The sequence below is a fragment of the Dama dama genome, chromosome 19 (assembly GCF_033118175.1).
Source record: "Dama dama isolate Ldn47 chromosome 19, ASM3311817v1, whole genome shotgun sequence".
NCBI lineage: Eukaryota > Metazoa > Chordata > Mammalia > Artiodactyla > Cervidae > Dama > Dama dama.
The window spans coordinates 36,176,034-36,195,957 of NC_083699.1; the positions used below are offsets into that span (position 1 = coordinate 36,176,034).

The following is a 19,924-nucleotide window of genomic DNA, read 5'->3' on the forward strand; positions in this document are numbered from 1 at the left end:
TTGGGACACAAGGATCAAGGGCCTGGGGTGCAGCCGTGCTTAAACTTTGGAGCTGACAGTAGATATGAACTAGTAAAGGAACTGGCCACCATCTTGTTGAGATTCTGCTCCCCATATTCCTTCTCCCTGTCCCCTCCTCGCTCAGATACAATAATTTGGTGGGTTCTTCCCTCTCAGCTTTACCTGAATCCCAACAGTCAGTATTCTGCTGAGCTAACAGGAAAACCTGACAAGTGTCTCACAGGCACCTCTAAAAGCTAGAAATGGAGGGGAAATACTCTCTGTGGGGGTTGCCTGGGGTACAGGCTTAAAAGTCTTGCAGAGTAAGGCAATACAGGAGAGGAGCTGAAATATAAAAGCACCAGGGATGAGTCTAACTTTGAAGACTGCTACTTGAACCCCCTTCATCCTACAAACACCAACTGAACTTTTAACAATTTTTTCAGAGCAATGTGAAGTTTAGGGAGATGTATCTGTGTTAAGATGTAACTGTTGTTAAGACCCAAAAAAAGTCCTAAAGTAGATAAGAAAAAAAAAAAAAAAAGTTAAGGGATTAAGACCAGTTCTCTGGTAGATACTGACACAGTGACTCCCGGGATGAACTGAGGTAGAAGGGTCAAAAGCCAGGGGCAGCCAGCCATCAGCTGCGATCGGCTCTAAGGAAGGTTTCTCACCTCGCCACTGAATTTCACCTCAGTGATAAAGTACATATTGGTAAAGTAAATCCCTTTTGATTTAAATTGTTCTTATCCAAACCTAAGAATCCAAACAGATGTGAATAAACCTGAGATACCCCTTGCTACATCTAAAGCTAAGGAAACAAATGCATCTGGATAAAACATATTGCTGTCTGAATTTGCTATAACCCAAATCTTGCCACCCAGATTCAGACAGCAAGGAATTCTTACATGAAACATTTGGTGTAAAACTGCAAAACCTTTAACCTGCTAGAGATTTCAAGCTACCAGTGTCTAGGTATGAATACTACAGAGCAAAGAAGCACACTTGTCTCACAGACCTTTGAGACTCCCTAGGTCACTGGCCTCCTAAGGACTTAAGTTCTTTCAAAACACAAAAAGAAAAAAGAAAACCACTCAGAGAACATCCACAATTCAAGGAAAAGGTAGCACAGAATAAATCTGTCACCCCATAAATCAATCCTCAATAAAAGCCAGCTGAGCCAACCTCACTTCAGATCAACCTAAAGGAAGCAACCAAAGCACTAAATAAGCAAGTCAGCGGAATGAACTGGCACCTCTGAAAAGAGACAAGATATAACTAAAGCATAAGTTTATTAACCACTGAACTCCTAGTATGCAGCTAACCGATTATAAAGCGCCACGAACAAGTGTTGCAAGGCTAGATTCACTGCTATCAGCATAATTAGGTCCCAAAAGAGGAGTCTGAGATAACACTGAACAGATCAAAGAGCATTTCCTCAGCCTTTAAAAGTCACTTAATGAACCTGACAAGAAATATTTAAGGTCTTTAGCATGACCATTCACATTTATTCGATTTGAAGTACTTTACACTCAAGCTCTTAGTCAGACTGCAATGTCATCTAAGGGAAAGAATTCTGATTTTTAACTACCTCCAAATACCAATTTCTTTGAATAAACTATTTCCTGGCATGAAAGAGGTTTTAATTTCTGATCCCAGGTTTCCTCAAATGTTAAATGACAAAATCTTTATAATCTTCAAAGAACAGTAGGTATCAACTGTGAGGCACTCTAAAAATATTAAAAGAAATCAAAACTTTGCTACCCTAAAGGCTATTAATTTTTAAAAAAACAAGCAAACAAACCAAAAATCCCAATTAGTTCCAATGGAAACCCAAGTGTTACCGGAGAGCTACTTTTGCAAGTTATCATTTATTAATTATTAAGACTTCACTGACTAATCAATTATACAGCTGGCAATATACTTTGAAAAATCTCAACCTTTTGATTCAAGATCTCATCAACACTGAGTCACTCAACAGATTTTAACTCAATGTCTTTACTATGTGCCAGATATATTGTCACCCTGCTTATTTAACTTATATGCAGAGAACATCATGTGAAATGCTGGGCTGGATGAAGCACAAGCTGGAAACAAGACTGCTGGGAGAAACATCAACAACCTCAGATACGCAGATGGCACCACCCTTACGGCAGAAAGTGAAGAACTAAAGAGCCTCTTGATGAAAATGAAAGAGTGAAAAAGCTGGCTTAAAACTCAACATTCAAAAAACTTAGCTCAAGGCATCCGGTCCCATCATTCATGGCAAATAGATGGGGAAACAATGACAGACTTTATTTTCTTGGGCACCAAAATGACTGCAGATGGTGACTGCAGCCATGAAATTAAAAGACACTTGCTCCTTGGAAGAAAAGCTATGACAAACCAGGACAACATATTAAAAAAGAAGAAACATTATTTTACCAACAAAGGTCCTTCTAGTCAAAGCTATGGTTTTTCTAGTAGTCATGTATGGATGTGAGAGCTGGGCCATAAAGATAGCTGAGAGCTGAAGAATTGATGTTTTTAAACTGTAGTGTTGGAGAAGACTCTTGAGAGTCCCTTGAACAGCACGAAGATCACAGTCAATCCTAAAGGAAATCAGTCTTGAATATTCATTGGAAGGATGGATGCTAAAGCTAAAGCTCCAATACTTCGGCCACCTGATAGGAAGAACTCACTGGCAAAGACCCTAATGCTGGGAAAGACTGAAGGCAGGAGCAGAAGGGAACAACAGAGGGTGAGATGGTTGGATGACATCATCGACTTGATGGGCATGAGTTTGAGCAAGTTCTGAGGTTGGTGATGGACAGGGAAGCCTGGCGTGCTATAGTCCATGGGGGTCACAAAGAGTCGGACAGGACTGAGCAACTGAACTGAACTGTGTGCCAGATATATGCTAGGAGTTACAGCAAAAATGAAAAATCTCAACATTGTTCTCAAAGATGACACATGTACAATTATATAAAGCAGGTTGCATTCACTTAAGTCGCTCAGTCATGTCTGACTCTTTGTGACCCCATGAACTGCAGCACGCCAGGCATCCCTGTCCATCACCAACTCCGAGTCCACCCAAACCCATGTCCATCGAGTCAGTGATGCCATCCAGCCATCTCATCCTCTGTCGTCCCCTTCTCCTCCTGCCCCCAATCCCTCCCAGCATCAGGGTCTTTTCCAATGAGTCAGCTCTTCGCATCAGGTGGCCAAAGCATTGGAGTTTCAGCTTCAACATCAGTCCTTCCAATGAACACGCAGGACCGATCTGCTTTAGGATGGACTGGTTGGATCGCCTTGCAGTCCAAGGGACTCTCAAGAGTCTTCTCCAACACCACAGTTCAAAAGCGTCAATTCTTCAGCGCTCAGCTTTCTTTATAGTCCAACTCTCACATCCATACATGACCGCTGGAAAAACCATAGCCTTGACTAGACGGACCTTTGTTGGCAAGGTAATGTCTCTGCTTTTTAATATGCTGTCTAGGCTGGTCATAACTTTCCTTCCAAGGAGTAAGCATCTTTTAATTTCATGGCTGCAATCACCATCTGCAGTGATTTTAGAGCCCCCCAAAATAAAGTCAGCCACTGTTTCCCCATCTATTTGCCATGAAGTGATGGGACCGGATGCCATGGTCTTAGTTTTCTGAATGTTGAGCTTTAAGCCAACTTTTTCACTCTCCTCTTTCACTTTCATCAAGAGGCTCTTTAGTTCTTCTTCACTTTCTGCCATAAGGGTGGTGTCATCTGCATGCATTGTAAGTTATTAAAAAGTGCAACGAGTTCAGAAAAAAAACACTTCCTGCAGGAAGTAATGTCTAAACCATAAGCTTGAAGACTGGATCAGTTCCACCAGAGAGACAGGAAAATTAAACCTTCCAGACATATGAAATAGTCTGAATGAAGAAACGAATGCATCTTTTCTCCACTAAAGTAGGTATCAAAAATTAAGAGTACCACTAAGTCTAACCATATTTGAGGGAAAGCAGTGTTTTGCTATTTCTCTAGGAAGATTTTTTTCCTTTATCTATACAATTGTTAACTTACAAATCCACTTCCTGAATTTCTCAAATAACTAATTGCACAATTTTTTTTTCACAATTTTTTAAATATTGCACAAGTTTTACCTTGAAGAGCCAGAACTGTCTTCCATAAAGTTAAGTCACTCAGTCATGTCTGACTCTTTGCAACCCAGTGGACTGTAGCCTACCAGGCTCCTCTGTCCATGGGATTTTCCAGGCAAGAATACTGGAGTGGGTTGCCATTTCCTTCTCCAGCTGTCTTCCATAAAAGCTTACCAAAAACAAATGAAATTATCATGGTGATATACATGTTATGCTCTCATTTAAAGAGGATCTTATAAACAGCATGGTGTAGAAAACTGGCTCTAGGATGAGACAGACCTGGATTTTGAAACTCAGTTCTTACTTACTAGTAGTGTGACCTTCAAAAAGTTCCTTCTCTGAAAGTCAGTTTCCTTATCTGTAAAAGGGGAGATAACTACCCTGCAAGCAACCCTGTGAGGTAGGGAGACAATATGTATAAAGTCTGCTGCATAAATAAGGTACTTAAATCAGTGTTCCCTTTGAGTACTTTAATAGGACAGTAATAATTACTCATAAGCTATTCACAAGCTAGGACTTTACAACAGAGATCATTTGATAATTATCATACTAGATCAAAATTAGAAAATAACCCAGAGCCTCATATATACAGTACCTTTATGCCACAATATTTTCAAACCATTACATTAGCCTGAAGGTACAGAAATTCTGTCTTCTAAACCACTGATGAGCATGGTACAAAAGCCATTGACTATGACATACTGTACCTTTTGGTTTGATTTCTCTTCCCTTGAATGGCTAAAACGTGTAAGCTAACACAAACCTGTCACAGTCCGCTGGCCATCACTTAGGTTATTCCACCACTTGTTAATCTAAAACAGAAGGAAAATTGCTTATCACCATATGGTAAATACTTTCAGTCTATGTAAATGAAAAGCAAGAATGAAAATGCTTTGTGCATAAATGAGAGTCCTCATCAGTAAAAATCTCTACTGAACAGATGTAATAAATATGTGGTAGAGTGGGAAGCACTGGTGTTTTACAGTCAGACAGCCTGCATTCTCTACACAGAACCACTGAGCACGTCTATGACCTTCGACAAATTAGTTCCAAACTTCAGTTTCCTGATACATAAAATGGAGATAGTAACAGATACCTAGCAGTATTATTGTGAGGAATATCAGTACATATGTAAAGCACCTAGCATACTATCAAATAAGTGATTATTCACCAAGGCCCAATCTAGTTTTAAAATTCCAACCAAGAATATTTTCTACCAAAAAAATACCTTACTTTAAGGTATAATACTAGATTGAGGTTTAGAAAAAGACAGAATCCTAATCTATCAGGGACACACGGTGAAATTTTTATAATTGACATATGCCTAGAATGGGGCTTCCCCAATGACTCAGTGGGTAAAGAAACCACCTGCCAATGCAGGAGACGCGGGTTCAATCCCTGGGTCAGGAAGATCTCCTGGAAAAGGAAATGGCAACCAGTTCCAGTATTCTGCCTGGGAAATCCCATGGAGAGAGGAGGCTTGCAGGTTACAGTCCATGGGGTCACAGAGTTGGACAAGACTTAGTGACTGAGCATGCTGAGCTGATGTCCAGAATTTGCTTTACAGTAATCAGCGGTGGGGAAGGATGGGAGAGAAAGGGAACTAGATGAAACAAAGTTCCTGTGTGTCAATAACTTGATGCAGGATGACAGGGGTACATTATACTATTTTCTTTATCTTCTTTACTCTTTTACTTTACTTTTGAAATTTTCCATGATTAAAGTTTTATTCATGTATAATTTATTTATTGACTTTTGGTCACACTATGTGTTATGCAAGACCTTAGTTTCCTGACTAGGGATTGAAATCATGTCCCCTGTAGAGGGAGCTTGAAGTTCTAACTACTGGACCACCAGGGAATTCCCTCCATGATTAAAGCTTTTTAATTAAAAAAATATATACATGTTCTCACTATGAAACTTGAGCCAGACTTTGTATACTAATACTGAAAGAAATCCAAGGTTAAAAAAAAGTTACAGATCAGTATATATTTGACCCATATTCAACAATGATTTCATTTTTGTAATTCAGCTAACCCTTGAGCAGCAGAGGTTTGAACTGCACTAGTCCACTTAAACGCAGATTTTTTTCAGTAAATATGTACTACACCATATATACTATACCATCTGGAGTTGGCAGAACCCACCGATGTGGGACCACTGTTACGGAGGGCCAACTATAAAGTTATATGCACGTTTCCAACTATGTGGAGGATCAGTGCCCCAACCCCTGTATTGTTCCAGGATCAACTGTAAAATTAAATGTATGTGAGCTCTCACACCTTACTTGCTGCATATGTAGTAGTGAGGCATGGGTTCCCCAGACTTTTGTTTCCCATGTTTTATTTATGCGTTATTTCAACTTTAACAGGATTTTACATTTTATATCCTATCATTTACCTATCTCAAACAAATTCATCTTTGGATGAAGATTATGTATACCATTTGTGTCATTTTCACCATTTCAAGGAACAATTTGGATACCAAAACTTTATAGTTCAGCAGCCTGTAGCTTTTAAAGGGATCCAGAAATGTGGAATAGGTCAGCATTACTATCTTCTCAAACATATTGTACTAAATAAAAACTATTGCTCATTATTGCAGGTTTTACCTACAAAATTACATCAATTGTTCTTCTGACATAAAGCCTCTCTAGAACAGGTAGGGCTCATGCTTCTTGTGTTGATGGGGAAACAAGGAGGAAAGAATCCTCCCTACTCAGAGTAACCTCAACTATCATTAAGAAAAAGAAAACCTATGGTTGACCTCTCAACTTCTCACTGGCCAGGAAAAAAGTGGAAGAAAACGGAAAAGGACACTGACTCATCTCCAAATTGGAAGGGCAGTGTGTTGTCATTTAAAAAAAAAAAAAAGGAGGTGTCTGAAAATGAAAGATCCACAAATTAGCCTATGGGCTCTGCTCAATAAACTGTCAAATGAAATAAAATATATGCTTTCTCTAAAAGGCGAGGAAGGCCATTAACATGCATACAAAGTAATGAAAAGTTCTAAAAGTTCTGCATTTATACCCTTCTTGCATCCTCAATCCAAGCACAGTTAGAAACATCAACAGTAGGTATTTATCAGAGAGATATAAACATCATGTCACTATGAAGTTTTTAAAATCCACACAGTATCTCTACCCCTCAAACATAAAACGCCCTCTGATTCCAATATATATTCCAAAATCATCCATCCAGATGATGCAAGTAAAAACAGTGGCCATTAGTAGAGTCGGAAGAAAATTCAAAACAGTAATTTTTAACAACTATTTGTGGTGATTCTTGATATATGTGGGTAGAGAGACAAACTTCTTGGAACACTTAACTAAAACAGTGCCAGCCATATAAAACGTTAGTACTTGGTGGCTCAGTCAGTAAAGAATCCGCCAGCAATGCAGGAGACGAGGGCTCAATCCCCGGGTTGGGAAGATCCTCTGCAGTAGGAAATGGCAACCCACTGCAGTGTTCTCGTCTGGGAAATCCCTTGGATAGAGGAGCTTCGTGGGCTATAGTCCATGGGGTCCCAAGAGTTGGACACAACTTAGTGACTAAAACTACTACAATGAATAAAGAAGAATATTAAGTGCAATGATATCATATCTATTGACCTAATGTTGCTATTAAACACACTTCATAATAACCAGACTTCAAAAACTTATCAACTAGAATAAACAAAAGCCATGTGTATCTTTACCTCCTTTCTGAAGTCTCCTTCCTTCTGTGGTCTTATGCTATCCAACCAATCAGCTTTTATACCATCAAAATAACTTTGGACCCTGGATTTCAGTGATTCATATTGCCAAATAGCAGCGGATCCAAATGCACAGCCTGTAAACTACATAAAACAAATATATTACAAAAAATTTTTTTCAGAAATAGACCTATACATAGTTTCAAGGATATTATTTCATTTTCATTGCTTTTTATGAACATAAGGAACATCGGGTATACTGGAACTTATTAGGTGAACATTTCACTGTTTCCCATTTTATTAACTTCACAGTACCCTGGGACCTGTTTACAATGAGAACTTTTTCAAATTCAAAATATCAACTCAGTATTACCTGTAATGTTATACCAAATAAGAGGCCCATGAGTTTCTTCTCCAGGGCGGACATGAGTGAACCATGTGCTAACAGCAATTACTGAATTCATGTTCTCTTATAATCATGGCTCCAGATCCTTTTGATGCCCCTCCATGTGTCATTAAGGGAGCCCAAACAAGGCAAATAGTACTTTACCACCACACCTGAAGCAATGCAGGTAACTAGTAGTAATGTGAGCTCTTACCCCAACAGTAAAAAACAAAGGCTTTACAAGAGTCCTTATAGGATAGGGAGAAGGGTAAAAGGCTGTTTCTTCTACAGGAGGAATCAAAGCACTTCTCTTGTATGTTTCACTACTTGTGTAGTGATCAGACGATCTTCGTGGTTCAACCTTCCTGGGTGCTTTTCTGAATCCACATTTTTGCTGAATAAAAAAGTTAAACCTACAGAAGAAAATGACAGATTAGAAACTGAACTGCATCTTGCAAACAGCAACCTCTACGAGCCTCCCCTCTTCACCTGCAAATCACCGACTCAGTTCATTCTCACTCTGCAGCCCCAAAGCCACCAAGACGCCTACTCCCAGCTAGGACTCAGTCAAGACAATGAACTACGCTCTTCTGGAGAAGGAGAGACCAACTACAGCAGCTTTACAGGGCATGTTTGGGTTATTACTGTGTATCAATAAATAAAACAATTTGTACTCATCCTCCACACAGTTTACAATCCTATAAAAAGCTTTTTTCCTTTGTCAAATGGTAATTTCTCCCAGGTAGACCAGGCAGAGGCCTCTTCCTGACTGTTCTCATTATACTCTAAACATACTACCTTTCTACACTCATAAAACTGCTTGAAAGCAATCAGACAGGTCTTCTCATCTTTGTAACCCACACCCTGAAACACTCTGGTTGAGTAAAAAGAAAAATTTCATTTCTGTGGCCTGGATGACATCCAAACAAGAAAGTGATTCAAATATATGTCTCGAGTCCCAGCCTCAATTTTCTTACCCTGTATTTCCAACTGTATATTGAATATTTCTACTTGGCTGGAGAAGGAAATGGCAACCCTCTCCAGTATTCTTGCCGGGAGAATTCCAGGGACAGAGGAGCCTGGTAGGCTACAGTCCATGGGGTCACAAAGAGTTGGACATAACTAAGCATGCAGGCATGCTCCTCATTACTTCAAAAACCAATATATTCAAGAGGGAATTCAACCCCCTCTACAAACAGCTCCATTTTCCAACTTCGTTACTCCTTCAGTGGTCCCACAGTTCTATGAACCACTAAGATTAAAAATCTAAAAGTTATTATTCTCTCTCCTTAATTCTTACCATCTCCTTAATTCTTACCATCTAATTAAAAATCAACTCTGGCAAATAACATTCTTTCCATTCTTCATTTAGTCCTTTATCTCATGCCTAGTTTATGTCAACAGCTTATTTAAGTTCAAACATTTTAACATGTTGCATTTTCTTTTTCTTTCCTCATATTATTCTTCCACAAACATTCAACGCCTCCTCAGATGCTCTCTCAGAGGACCAACATTCTCTCCTTAATTCCAACACAATCCCTTAGCTCATCTCTTCTGGCCTGGAATACTTTACCATTTCCTAACAGATTTCATTGCTTTTAATACCGCCCTACTCCAATTCACCCTCCACATTTTATTAAACACAAATATATTTATCATTCCCCTGCTTCAAACCACATAGTAAATTTCTCATCATCCTATTAAACTTAGCAATGCTACTCCTTTGTTGCAGGATGTACTTCTCTAACTTTTTCTGTGCCCTTCAAAATTCAGTTCATGTATGTCCTCCTCCAAGAAGCATTCCTAAATTCCCCCAGGCTGAGTGTATTCTTCGTACTCCTAGAGTCCTAAAATATCCTGTATATACTCTTAACCTTCTCTCATTCACTGGCTGTACTGTAACTAGATTCTCACCTCTGTATTCATTATATCTCTACCACCAAGGCCAATCCCTAATAAAGAAAGGGTCAACAATTACTTCAGAAAAAAGAAGGGATCAAGAATAATTATTGGTTTTATTTTGAATAACTGAAAGGAAAGTGGTACTATTCACTAAGACAAGGAAAATCAGAAGCACCAAAATAGGAAACTAGAAGGAGAGATGAATAATTCCATCTTAGGCACTGTTTAAAATGCTTGCAGTCATTGCAGCACAATTCTATCAGCTAAAAAACTGGAACTTAAATTGCTATCAACTGGGGGAAGGAGAAACTCTGGTATATTTATATGACAGAATACAGTTGTCCCTCGGTATCTATGGGAGATTGGTTCTAGGACCCCTTGCAGATACCAAATTCTGGATGTTCAAATCCCTTATAGAAAATATAGCTGACATTCCCCATCAACATGGTTGAATCCATGGATAAGAAACCTGGAGATACACATGGCTAACTGAACTACTCAGTGAAAAACTACTGATCACACATCACAGATGAATCTCAAAAACACTACTGAGCAAAAGAAGTCAAACACAAAAGAGCATATAATGTGACTGTGTGATTGCATGTATATATATATATGCGAAGTTGAAAAATAGGCAAAAATTATCTGTGGTTAAAAAATAATAATCTGTGGTGATCAAAATCAATAGTGGTTGCCTAAAGTGGGACTTGACTGGAAAGAGGCAAGAGGGAACTTGCTGGAACGATGGACTTTATTTTTAGGTGACGGTTGCACAGGTGTATACATTTGTCAGAACTAACAGCTATACACTTAATACTTACACATTTTACCATATGTAAGTTATATTGCAATAAAGTATTCTAAGCACCCAGGTGATATCTAGCAGGCATCTGGAAACACGAAACTCAGAAAAATGGAATAGCTACTGTTACTACTATTACTCATCTAACATGCTCTTCAATGCTGAGTCCACACCACAGCTCAAATTCTCAGACATCACATTGTGAGGATGGGTAATGATAAAGTAATTCACCTTAAAACTTCTAGTCAGTCAGATTTGTACTTACAGTAAGGGTTACTCTTTTCAACAAAATCTATGTTGGAAAGCAATGCACTTATTCAAACACTGCCAATTGTTACTCAGAATGGCTCTGGACTTCAGAATCTGTTAACAGGCTTATGAATTTGTTGTTTGTTCAGTTGCTAAGTAGTAGCCAACTCTTTGCGACCCCATAAACTGCAGCACGCCAGGCTTCCCTGTCGTTCACCATCTCCCAGAGTTTGCTCCAGCTCATGTCCAATGAGTCAGTGATGCCATCCAACCATCTCATCCTGTCGGCCCCTTCTCCTCCTGCCCTCAATCTTTCCCAGCATCAAGGTCTCTTCCAGTTGAGTTGGCTTTTCGCGTTAGGTGGCCAAAGTATTGGAGCTTCAGTATCAGTCCTTACAGTGACTATTAAAGGTCGATTTCCTTTAGGATTAACTGGTTTGAATCTCCTTGCTGTCCAAGGGACTCTTAAATCTTCTCCCACACCACAATTTGAAAGCATCAATTCTTCAGTGTTCAGTCTTCTTTATGGCCCAACTCTCAGATCCATACTTGACTACTGGGAAAACCATATCCTTTAGCAAATAACTATTGAATGGTAAATTGCAAATCTACTTTTCTATTTCTTGTTCTATTGCCTGCTTTTTCTGCAGAGGCTAAGAAAGATAAATATCTTCACTTTATGAGGCTCTCCTATGGCTAGGGGTGGCCATATTACACAGCTCTAACAAAATGAGACTTAATTATTTAGAAACCTCTTGAAAAGGTTTTGCTTATCCAGTAAAAATGGAGGTATCACTAACGTCACATCCCTCCCATTTCTTTTTGCCTTGAAAAAGGACCTAAGTCTCTAGAGACAGGGCAGTCATCTTGAATGTCAAGAGAAAGGCCAAGGACTTCAGGTACTAACCTTGACATTTTTTGAGCTACTGAGCAAAGACAACAGTTACCTACCTCCAATCATTTTAAGCTAAGTACTTCTCTCATTTATTTAAGCAACAATTAACTTACAACCAAGGTCATTCCTAACTGATAACACCTTTAAAAGTGTGTTAATCCTTTGCAATTGGATTTGATTTTTCTTAAAACTCCAAAGTAGACTAATGTGCTTAGTCTCTCAGTTGTGTCCAACTCTTTATGACCCCATGGACTGCAGCCCACCAGGCTCCTCTGTCCATGGGATTCTCTGGGCAAGAATACTGGAGTAGCCACTCCTTTCTCCAGGGAATCTTCCTGATCCAATGATTGAACCCAGGCCTCCTGCACTGTGGGCCGATTCTTTACTGTCAGAGCTACCAGGTTTAATCCCTAATTTAGAGCTAAGTCTAGTAAACAAAGTTAACACCACTCTGTGTCAAGAAACAAAATGTGTGACATAAAGGAATTATGTATCATAGGAATACATTTCCTTTAAATGTTTCCTTGTAAATGGTTACAAATTGTAACCCAGTGTAGCTGGTGACTGTTTTGTTTATTTTTCCTGCTGTGCCAGGAGGCTTCCAGAACTTCAGCTCTCTGTTCAGGGGCTGAACCCACACCATGGCAATGAGCTCCTGGAATCCTAACCTAACCACCAGGCCACATTTTTCTCTTTTTAGACCATGATATATGAAGGATGAGATTTCTTTATATCTCCAATAGCTTAATACTACAGGATATGTACTCAATCACTTCTAATGAAAGACTACCTCAACAGTTCTTCAACTCATTTACAATTCTGAAGCACAATGCCTGAGAAGGAACACAAACATGCCAGGTTGGGAATCTGGCTTTAACACAAAGCCAGACCTTTTGCCTAGAATAATATTTATCTTGAGAATCTCAACAAAAGTGTGGGGCTGAGGACACAAAGAACATGTTACACAAACTGGCCCCAGGGACAGTTCAGATGCAGAATATATATGCTACAGGTGGACATACAGAACTTGGAGAGAATTAAGTACTGTGACTTGGCTCACTGAACACCTATTCCTTTCACCTAAGGTACATTCACATGATGCAGGGACTGGGAAGCTAAAAACTATTTTCCAGATATCCTTTCAGTTAGAGTTTGTGATGTGACCAATGCCTTCTCATCAGATTCACTAGCCAGAACTGGGTCAGAACTGGGTTCGGTGAGAAGGCAGGACATAGGCATCACTCCTGTGGAGTGGTGGAGGCGACACAGTTCTTACTCTGGTCAGCAGATTCATATCTAGTAGCAGCTTCCCCAGTTGCCTCATTTATTATTGCATAACAGACCGCCCCAAGACGTCACTGTCCTAAAAGCGTAATGACATCTCATGATTCTGTGAGGTAGCTGCCCTTGGCTGGGCAGTTCTGCTGGTCTCATCTGGAATCACTCAAGCAGCCAGTCGTCTGGCTGCTTAACTGGAGCTGGAGAGGCTATGATGGCCTCCCTGCCATATCTGGAGCCTCAATATTGGCTGTTAGCTGGTTCTCTATTTCTAAATGGTCTCAGTAATCTCTAGTCTAGTCTAACAAGAGCTTTAACCATAACAGTGAAAGTGTTCCAAGACAGAAAAGGATAAAGCTGCAAGGCCTCTTGAGATCCAGACTATGAACCTTGGACAGTACTTCTTCCACATGCCACTGGTCAAAGCTAGTCACAAGGCCAACCCTGCTTCAAGAAAAAGGGAAATAGATTCCAGCTCCAGATGAGAAAAGCTGTAAATGACTGTGGCCATGTTTTAAAATCTACCACATTAACTGTGGCAGAGGCAGCTATGACTCTGAAAGCGTAGTCTCGAACAGTAATTCTTACACCTGGCTCCTGAAGAGGAGTAGAATACTCCACCCCCAAATATGCCACTTTGGCATGGGGATTATTCTGAGCTGAAGGCAACTGAGAAGCAGCAGATAGAAGAAAAACTCTCTGCCCTGCCCCTATAGGCCTAGAAGCAGGATACACACTTGTAAAGGTGTACCCACTCCCTGCCCCGCGCCCCCCCCCCCCAACCCCACCGTCTCTACCAGGAAGGACAGAAGTTAATCATAAGACAACTCAAGACCCTATGAATCCAGAGAAAGCATCAGAGGAATCTACATAACAATCTTTACTAACTCGCCCCCATATTAACTTCCCATTATTTGCTGCCCTAGAAACTCAAAGTCCTTTCCCTTTGCATTCTCATTTCTCTACAACTTAAATTTTCTTTTGTTAAAATCCCATATAAGACCAAGTTCTAACCATCCCTTTCAGTTACTCATCACTGAGTGCTCCCAGGTATACGTGCAAAGCACGGTTTCCCCTTGTTAACCTGTTTTTTTGTTAGTCTGGCAGGGTCCCAGCCAATAAATCTAAGATTGGTAGAGGGAAAAGAGCTTTTCCTTTCCCATATTATACCTTAGTATTTCCTGGTAAGCTCTTTAAAATAGGACACCATGGCTCCACATCAGACCAATTAAATCAGAATCTCCAGGGATGGGAGCAGTGCATCAGTATTTTTTAAGGGCTTCCCAGGTAATTCTCAAGTGTGGGAGGGTTGAAAAGTTGTGATTTACCATAGATGTCAGGAAAGCTTTAGTCTCTACACAAATCACCTGGGGGTCCTGTTAAAAAAAAAATTCTAATTCAGTAGGTCTAGGGTGAGTCTGAGATGCTGCATTTCTAAACAAGCTCCTAAATTACAGACTGACAAACTATGGCCTGCAGAGAGAATTTGGTCTTCCAGCTTAAAATACCTTTTGCATTTTTAAAGAGTTGTTTAAAAGAAAAATAATATCTGACAAAGACCTACATGGCCCTATTTTCTATCTAGACTTTTATAAAATAAGTCTGACAAACCCCTGTCCTAAACTGCTGGTTCATGAACCACTTTGAATAGCAGGAGCTAGAACCTAATCCCCCACTCTTCCAACAATATTTCCACTTAAATTACAATAGTTATCTACAGGTTAATCCTAACTGACTAGAATTTAAAAAATAGGATTTGTAACCAAACGAAGAATTCCAATACAAAAGTTTAACTAGACTGACAGTGAGCATTTTTTGGCTCATTCCCAGCATAGCATCCACACCCTCTTTCTTTGGCTCATTCCCAGCATAGCATCCACACTCTCTCTCTCGAAAGAGTACCCTGGAATTTCCAGCCATTTGGTTGGAGGAGGTACACCAAGCTCCTGACTGGCGTAAGCATGTCACGGTTATTTTCTTAAAACTCATCTTGAGTTAATAGGTGGAAAATTAAAAGGGAAATAAATATACCAGATTTACTAATTTGTCAAGTATTTAACCTAAATATATCTTAAGACTATCATCTCAGTCTAAATTTAAGATTTATGCTCCGTATAAATGATACATACAACTGACAAATTATGCAGGCTTCTTTCCTTTTTTTTTTAGGCTTCTTTCAAGCCTAAACCATTTTTCAGAAGTGCTGCCAATAGTTTGCTGATGGTAAAGTTTCTAAAAACTCTAAGTGAGATGTTCTTCATTTTCTGTAAAGAGCCAGACAATAAATATTTCAGTCTTTGTGAAAACAACTTAAATCTCTGTGGCATACTGTTTAGTCTTTTAAAGCACAGAAACCATTTTTGGCTGGCAGGCTGTCTTGGGCCTGCCATTATAGTTTGCAGAAATTTTGAGGAATATCACCACCTGTAGTTCTTGTTAAAAAAAAAAAAAAGCAAATTCTCAGCCACACTTCACTCCTGTTACAACAAAAAACCACAAGCACTAAGCCCAGACCTCTGTTTTTTAACCATATCACTGACTTCATTCCTCCATATACTAATTTTAGAACCTTGAGAAGTGAAAGCAGATCTAATAAAGTTACATACAAAGAAACTTGCTTCTGTCTAGAAGTTAGATTTCAGGCTTACCTACAATCTCTTTTTCAATGTCACCGCAAAAAATGTCAATTTCAAACTCTGCATATGAATGACAAACTAAAAACTTGTGATGGTAATCTTCAACACCACATGTATTTGTTTCAAATGGTCTCCAATTTTTACTGGAGCCTCCTCTTTAACTAAGTTGTTCTTCTTTTCCTTTCCCTTCCTAACACAGATCTTGAATATTGAACACTTGTTGGTTCCTAATAGCTATATTCACTCTTCTTCCCTCTCAAACTATGCAGTTTCAACTGGGGTTTGGAATAAAGAATGGAATCAGGACCACTGATATAAATTACCACCTCCACCTGACCTCCTCATTCTCCCATCTCCTTAGGAGTTTTAGGTTAGTGCTGAGGCTCCACGTTCCCCTGTATCACGAAGTTAAGTACAATGTAAGCCATTTTACCACTAATCTCCGATCCTGCATTCAGGGCTTGTTTAGAACTACAGGTTCTTTCCCGCTTCTCCCACAACCCACATCCTTTCCTCCAACCCACCTCCTGCCCACCGGGCAAGTCGACAGGACTGAGGTAAGGCCTGGGAAATACAGTCTACAGACACTCCAGATGATTTGAAAATTAAGGATGCCCTTTGAGCATCCCCCTGATGATAATACTAAAATAGGTACTACAAGTTATTTGTCAACAGTGTGTAGGTCTGACTTGCATTTGTGTTAATTTACATGTCAGTTACATGCCTGAGAGAAAAGGACTTGTCTTGCCTCAGGGGCACAGGTTCAGAAATCTCACATGGATTGTGTAAATAAAGTTTCTGTGGTGTTTGAAAAAAAAAAAAGAAAGAAAATCAAGGATGGCTCCACCATATTGGAGCCTCAATTATTTACCACTGGCTAGAGCTGGTATTAAACTAAACACAAGGCTTCTTGCTATCATCTATCAGGTAGACTTCAGGCACTCATCTGACCAAGTAAGAAAACGGGGAATTAAAACTCTGTTAAACAACAGAAAGAAAATTCAGAGCCAAATACACACTAGAACCTTAGTTAAGGGATTTCTCTCAATTTAGAGTTGAACTATTCTAATACAAAAACAGCAAATACTGATAGACCATACTCTTCACACAGCTGCTACTCAGGAAAAATCGAGTATTTCTTTCCAAGTCATCTGAAAACCAAATACTCCACTGTCTCAACCCTTTTAACAGAAAAGCCTCTCCCACAACTTTGCAAGAGGCAAAGTGATGCCCTCCTCTGACTCCGCCTTCCCTTATAAATTCCTCTAAAGAAGTATTCTGTAGAAAAACAAACTTTTATAAAGCCTGATAAGAGAATAAAATCTCGGCCCTGCCACTCTACCAGCTGTGTTAATTATTTGCTCGCGGGATTATGAGGTATAGTGCCCAATCTGCCCTTTACAGATTACTTCCCCTTCCCGACACGCCCCTCCCGAGAAAGAGGCCACAGCGGGCTCACGGAGAGCTGGGCCGGGGCTGGTCACTGAGGACCCGGGGCGAGGTGGCACGACGAGAAGCGAAGACTGGACGGAGCAGATACGGGGAAGAGAGAGAGGAGGGACGCGTGAGAAGAGGGGGTGAGGCAGGGGAGGCACAAGAGGCCCACACGGCCTCCACACCTGAGGATGCGCGGCCGGAATCGCAGCTCTGAAACGCGAGAAGCCCAGAGGTCGGTCATTACCTGCGCCGGAGCAGCCGCGACGGGGCCAGGACCGCAGTGAGCTCTTCGTAGCTGCGGCCGCCCGCTGGCGGAGTCCACGCTTGCCCACAGCCCCAGCCTCTCTGCGCCCAGCCTCGCCACGCCATCTTCCCAACCTCTGCCCCACCATGGCCCGACCTTACCAACCCCAGCCGGAAACCACTTCCGGGGCGAGGGAGAACCATAGAGTGCCGAGGAGTAGCCTAGAGCGCCCCCGTGCGGTGAAGCCCAGGTTCGACCTACGGAGAGACAAGGACCCGCAAGCCGACAGTCAGTCTCCTGGCACCGCTCGGTCTGGACCTGGGAGGATCGTGGTCTAGCGTCCGGGCCTACAGCCTACAGGCCCAGGGGAAAACGAGGAGGGAAAACGAATTTATTGAATGATGCCATGGACCAGGCACTTTACCTAAGTTACTGCATTTATTACTTAAAATTACTGCAAAACACTTAAGATAGATGTTATTACTGTTGTTGGTTTGTTGTTTTTTACCGAAGGGAAGTGAGTGGAGGAACCAATATTGCAACCCAAGTTTTCTTAAATTACTACTCTTTTTACTGCACTTCACCATTTCATGTAATGTTACACTGAAGAGTTTGTGCATGTAACAAAAGGTCCAAATCTGGCATGAAAATCTAGATTCTAAATAAAACTCAAACTTCCTGATCAGCTCTTTCCCACCTGTCAACTTTATTTTCTGCCACTCCATCCCTCCCTCTTACCCTAGCTGTGATCATACTGAATCATCTGCAGTTTCTGAAAAGCACAACTTTTCCAGTCCCTCCTTTTCTGGAGTTCCTGTTACCATCCTCACTGCCCAAACCACCTTTCCCTTCTCTTCCTACCTAAATAATTTGTCCTTCAGACCAACTTGGAGCATCACCTCTTCTAGGAAGCTGTAGGAAAAAGTTCTCCTCCATCCTGGCCAGGTCTGAAAGTTAAAGTGACAAACACATTAACAGGACAAAAGCACACCAATTTTATTAAATTTTTACATGCTCATGGAAGTCTTCAGAAAGGAATGAAGATCAGAAGAGGCTAGAACAGGAAGTTTTTATACCTTTTCTACAAAGAAACAGGGCTTCCCTGGTGGCTCAGCAGTAAAGAATCCACCTGCCAATGCAGGAGAGGTGAATTTGATTCCTGAGTTGGGAAGATCCCCTAGAGAAGGAAATGGCAACCCATTCCAGTGTTCTCCCTGGGAAATCCCATGGACAGAGGAGCCTGACAAGGATGCAGTCCACTGGACACAAAGAGTCATATGCAGTTTAGCGACTAACACAACACAGCAACAACTACAAAGAAACAATCTGTGAAGAACTATCCAGATGATGGGGCTTGGGCTAGGGGTAGTCCAACCAGGATTAGGTAGTGCTTATCTTCCTTAGTAGGAAGAGAAATGTTAGGTTAACAGAGTTTGTTGCAGATTGCACCAGTGTCTCTTGTTGAACAATAATATTAATAATTATTAGTAATAAATACTCATAATTATCAATATGGAGGCTGCAAAGAACAAAGAGCTTTATTTAGGGTCTCAAGAATTGCAATTCAGAGGCACAGATTAGGGTAAAATGAAACATCTTCCAGGTAAGAGAAGGAATCAGAGGCCTATAAAGGCAAAAGCTGCAAGGTTGTTCAAGAATTAGAGAGTTCCCTGGTCGCCTAGTGGTTAGGATTCTGGGTTTTCACTGCCATGACTTGGGTTCAACACCTGGTTGGGGAACTGAGATTTTCCCCAATAAGGCAATTTTCCTTAAGGGATGGACTCTTGCTAGTTATTTTAGGGTAAGAGTTTAATAAACAGGTAGGCTGTCATGAGTTAATTTTAGGCTGAGTCAAATAATTATCTTGAGTTTCTGGAACATTGAATAGATCTTCTGGATCCTGCCATTAAGACAATAAGTTGTCCAAAGATCAGATTCTTTGGCTAAGAAGAATCTGAGAAGGCTGAAAAGTGCATAGGTCACACTTCCTCAATGATTTCCCAACTCTCTAAACTATAGAGGTCTCTTAGCAATACTGAATCCATTTTGATTTTACTTTCACATTGGTCTAGTCTTTGGACTGATAAGGATCTGTCTCCTTGAAAGGAAACATTTATTTTCTGCCTTTAGAAAGAAAAAGAGGGGGGCAGGGTCTGCATTTGCTGCTGCTTTTATGTTATATTTTATATTTGCATTTACTGCTTCTTAATTGCCTTCAGCTCAAAATAACTTTTATGTCAAAGAGTCATAGTTAGAGGTGACATTTTGGTTCCCATTAAGTCCTTCCT

At 40.5% G+C, this 19,924-nt stretch overlaps 1 protein-coding gene across 1 annotated transcript in view; it reads right to left on the minus strand.

Moving 5' to 3' along the window:
• The window catches only part of PARL (presenilin associated rhomboid like), a 55,614-nt gene extending 37,814 nt beyond the window's left edge, over nucleotides 1-17,800 (minus strand). The window contains exons 1-4 of the mRNA XM_061166685.1: nucleotides 17,637-17,800; nucleotides 8,408-8,606; nucleotides 7,812-7,952; nucleotides 4,879-4,927 (exon numbers count right to left, since the gene is read on the minus strand). Coding sequence (XP_061022668.1) covers nucleotides 4,879-4,927; nucleotides 7,812-7,952; nucleotides 8,408-8,606; nucleotides 17,637-17,761 — 514 coding nt within the window. The 5' untranslated portion in view covers nucleotides 17,762-17,800. The remainder of the gene's footprint in view (nucleotides 1-4,878; nucleotides 4,928-7,811; nucleotides 7,953-8,407; nucleotides 8,607-17,636) is intronic.
• Between the last annotated feature and the right edge of the window lie 2,124 nt (nucleotides 17,801-19,924).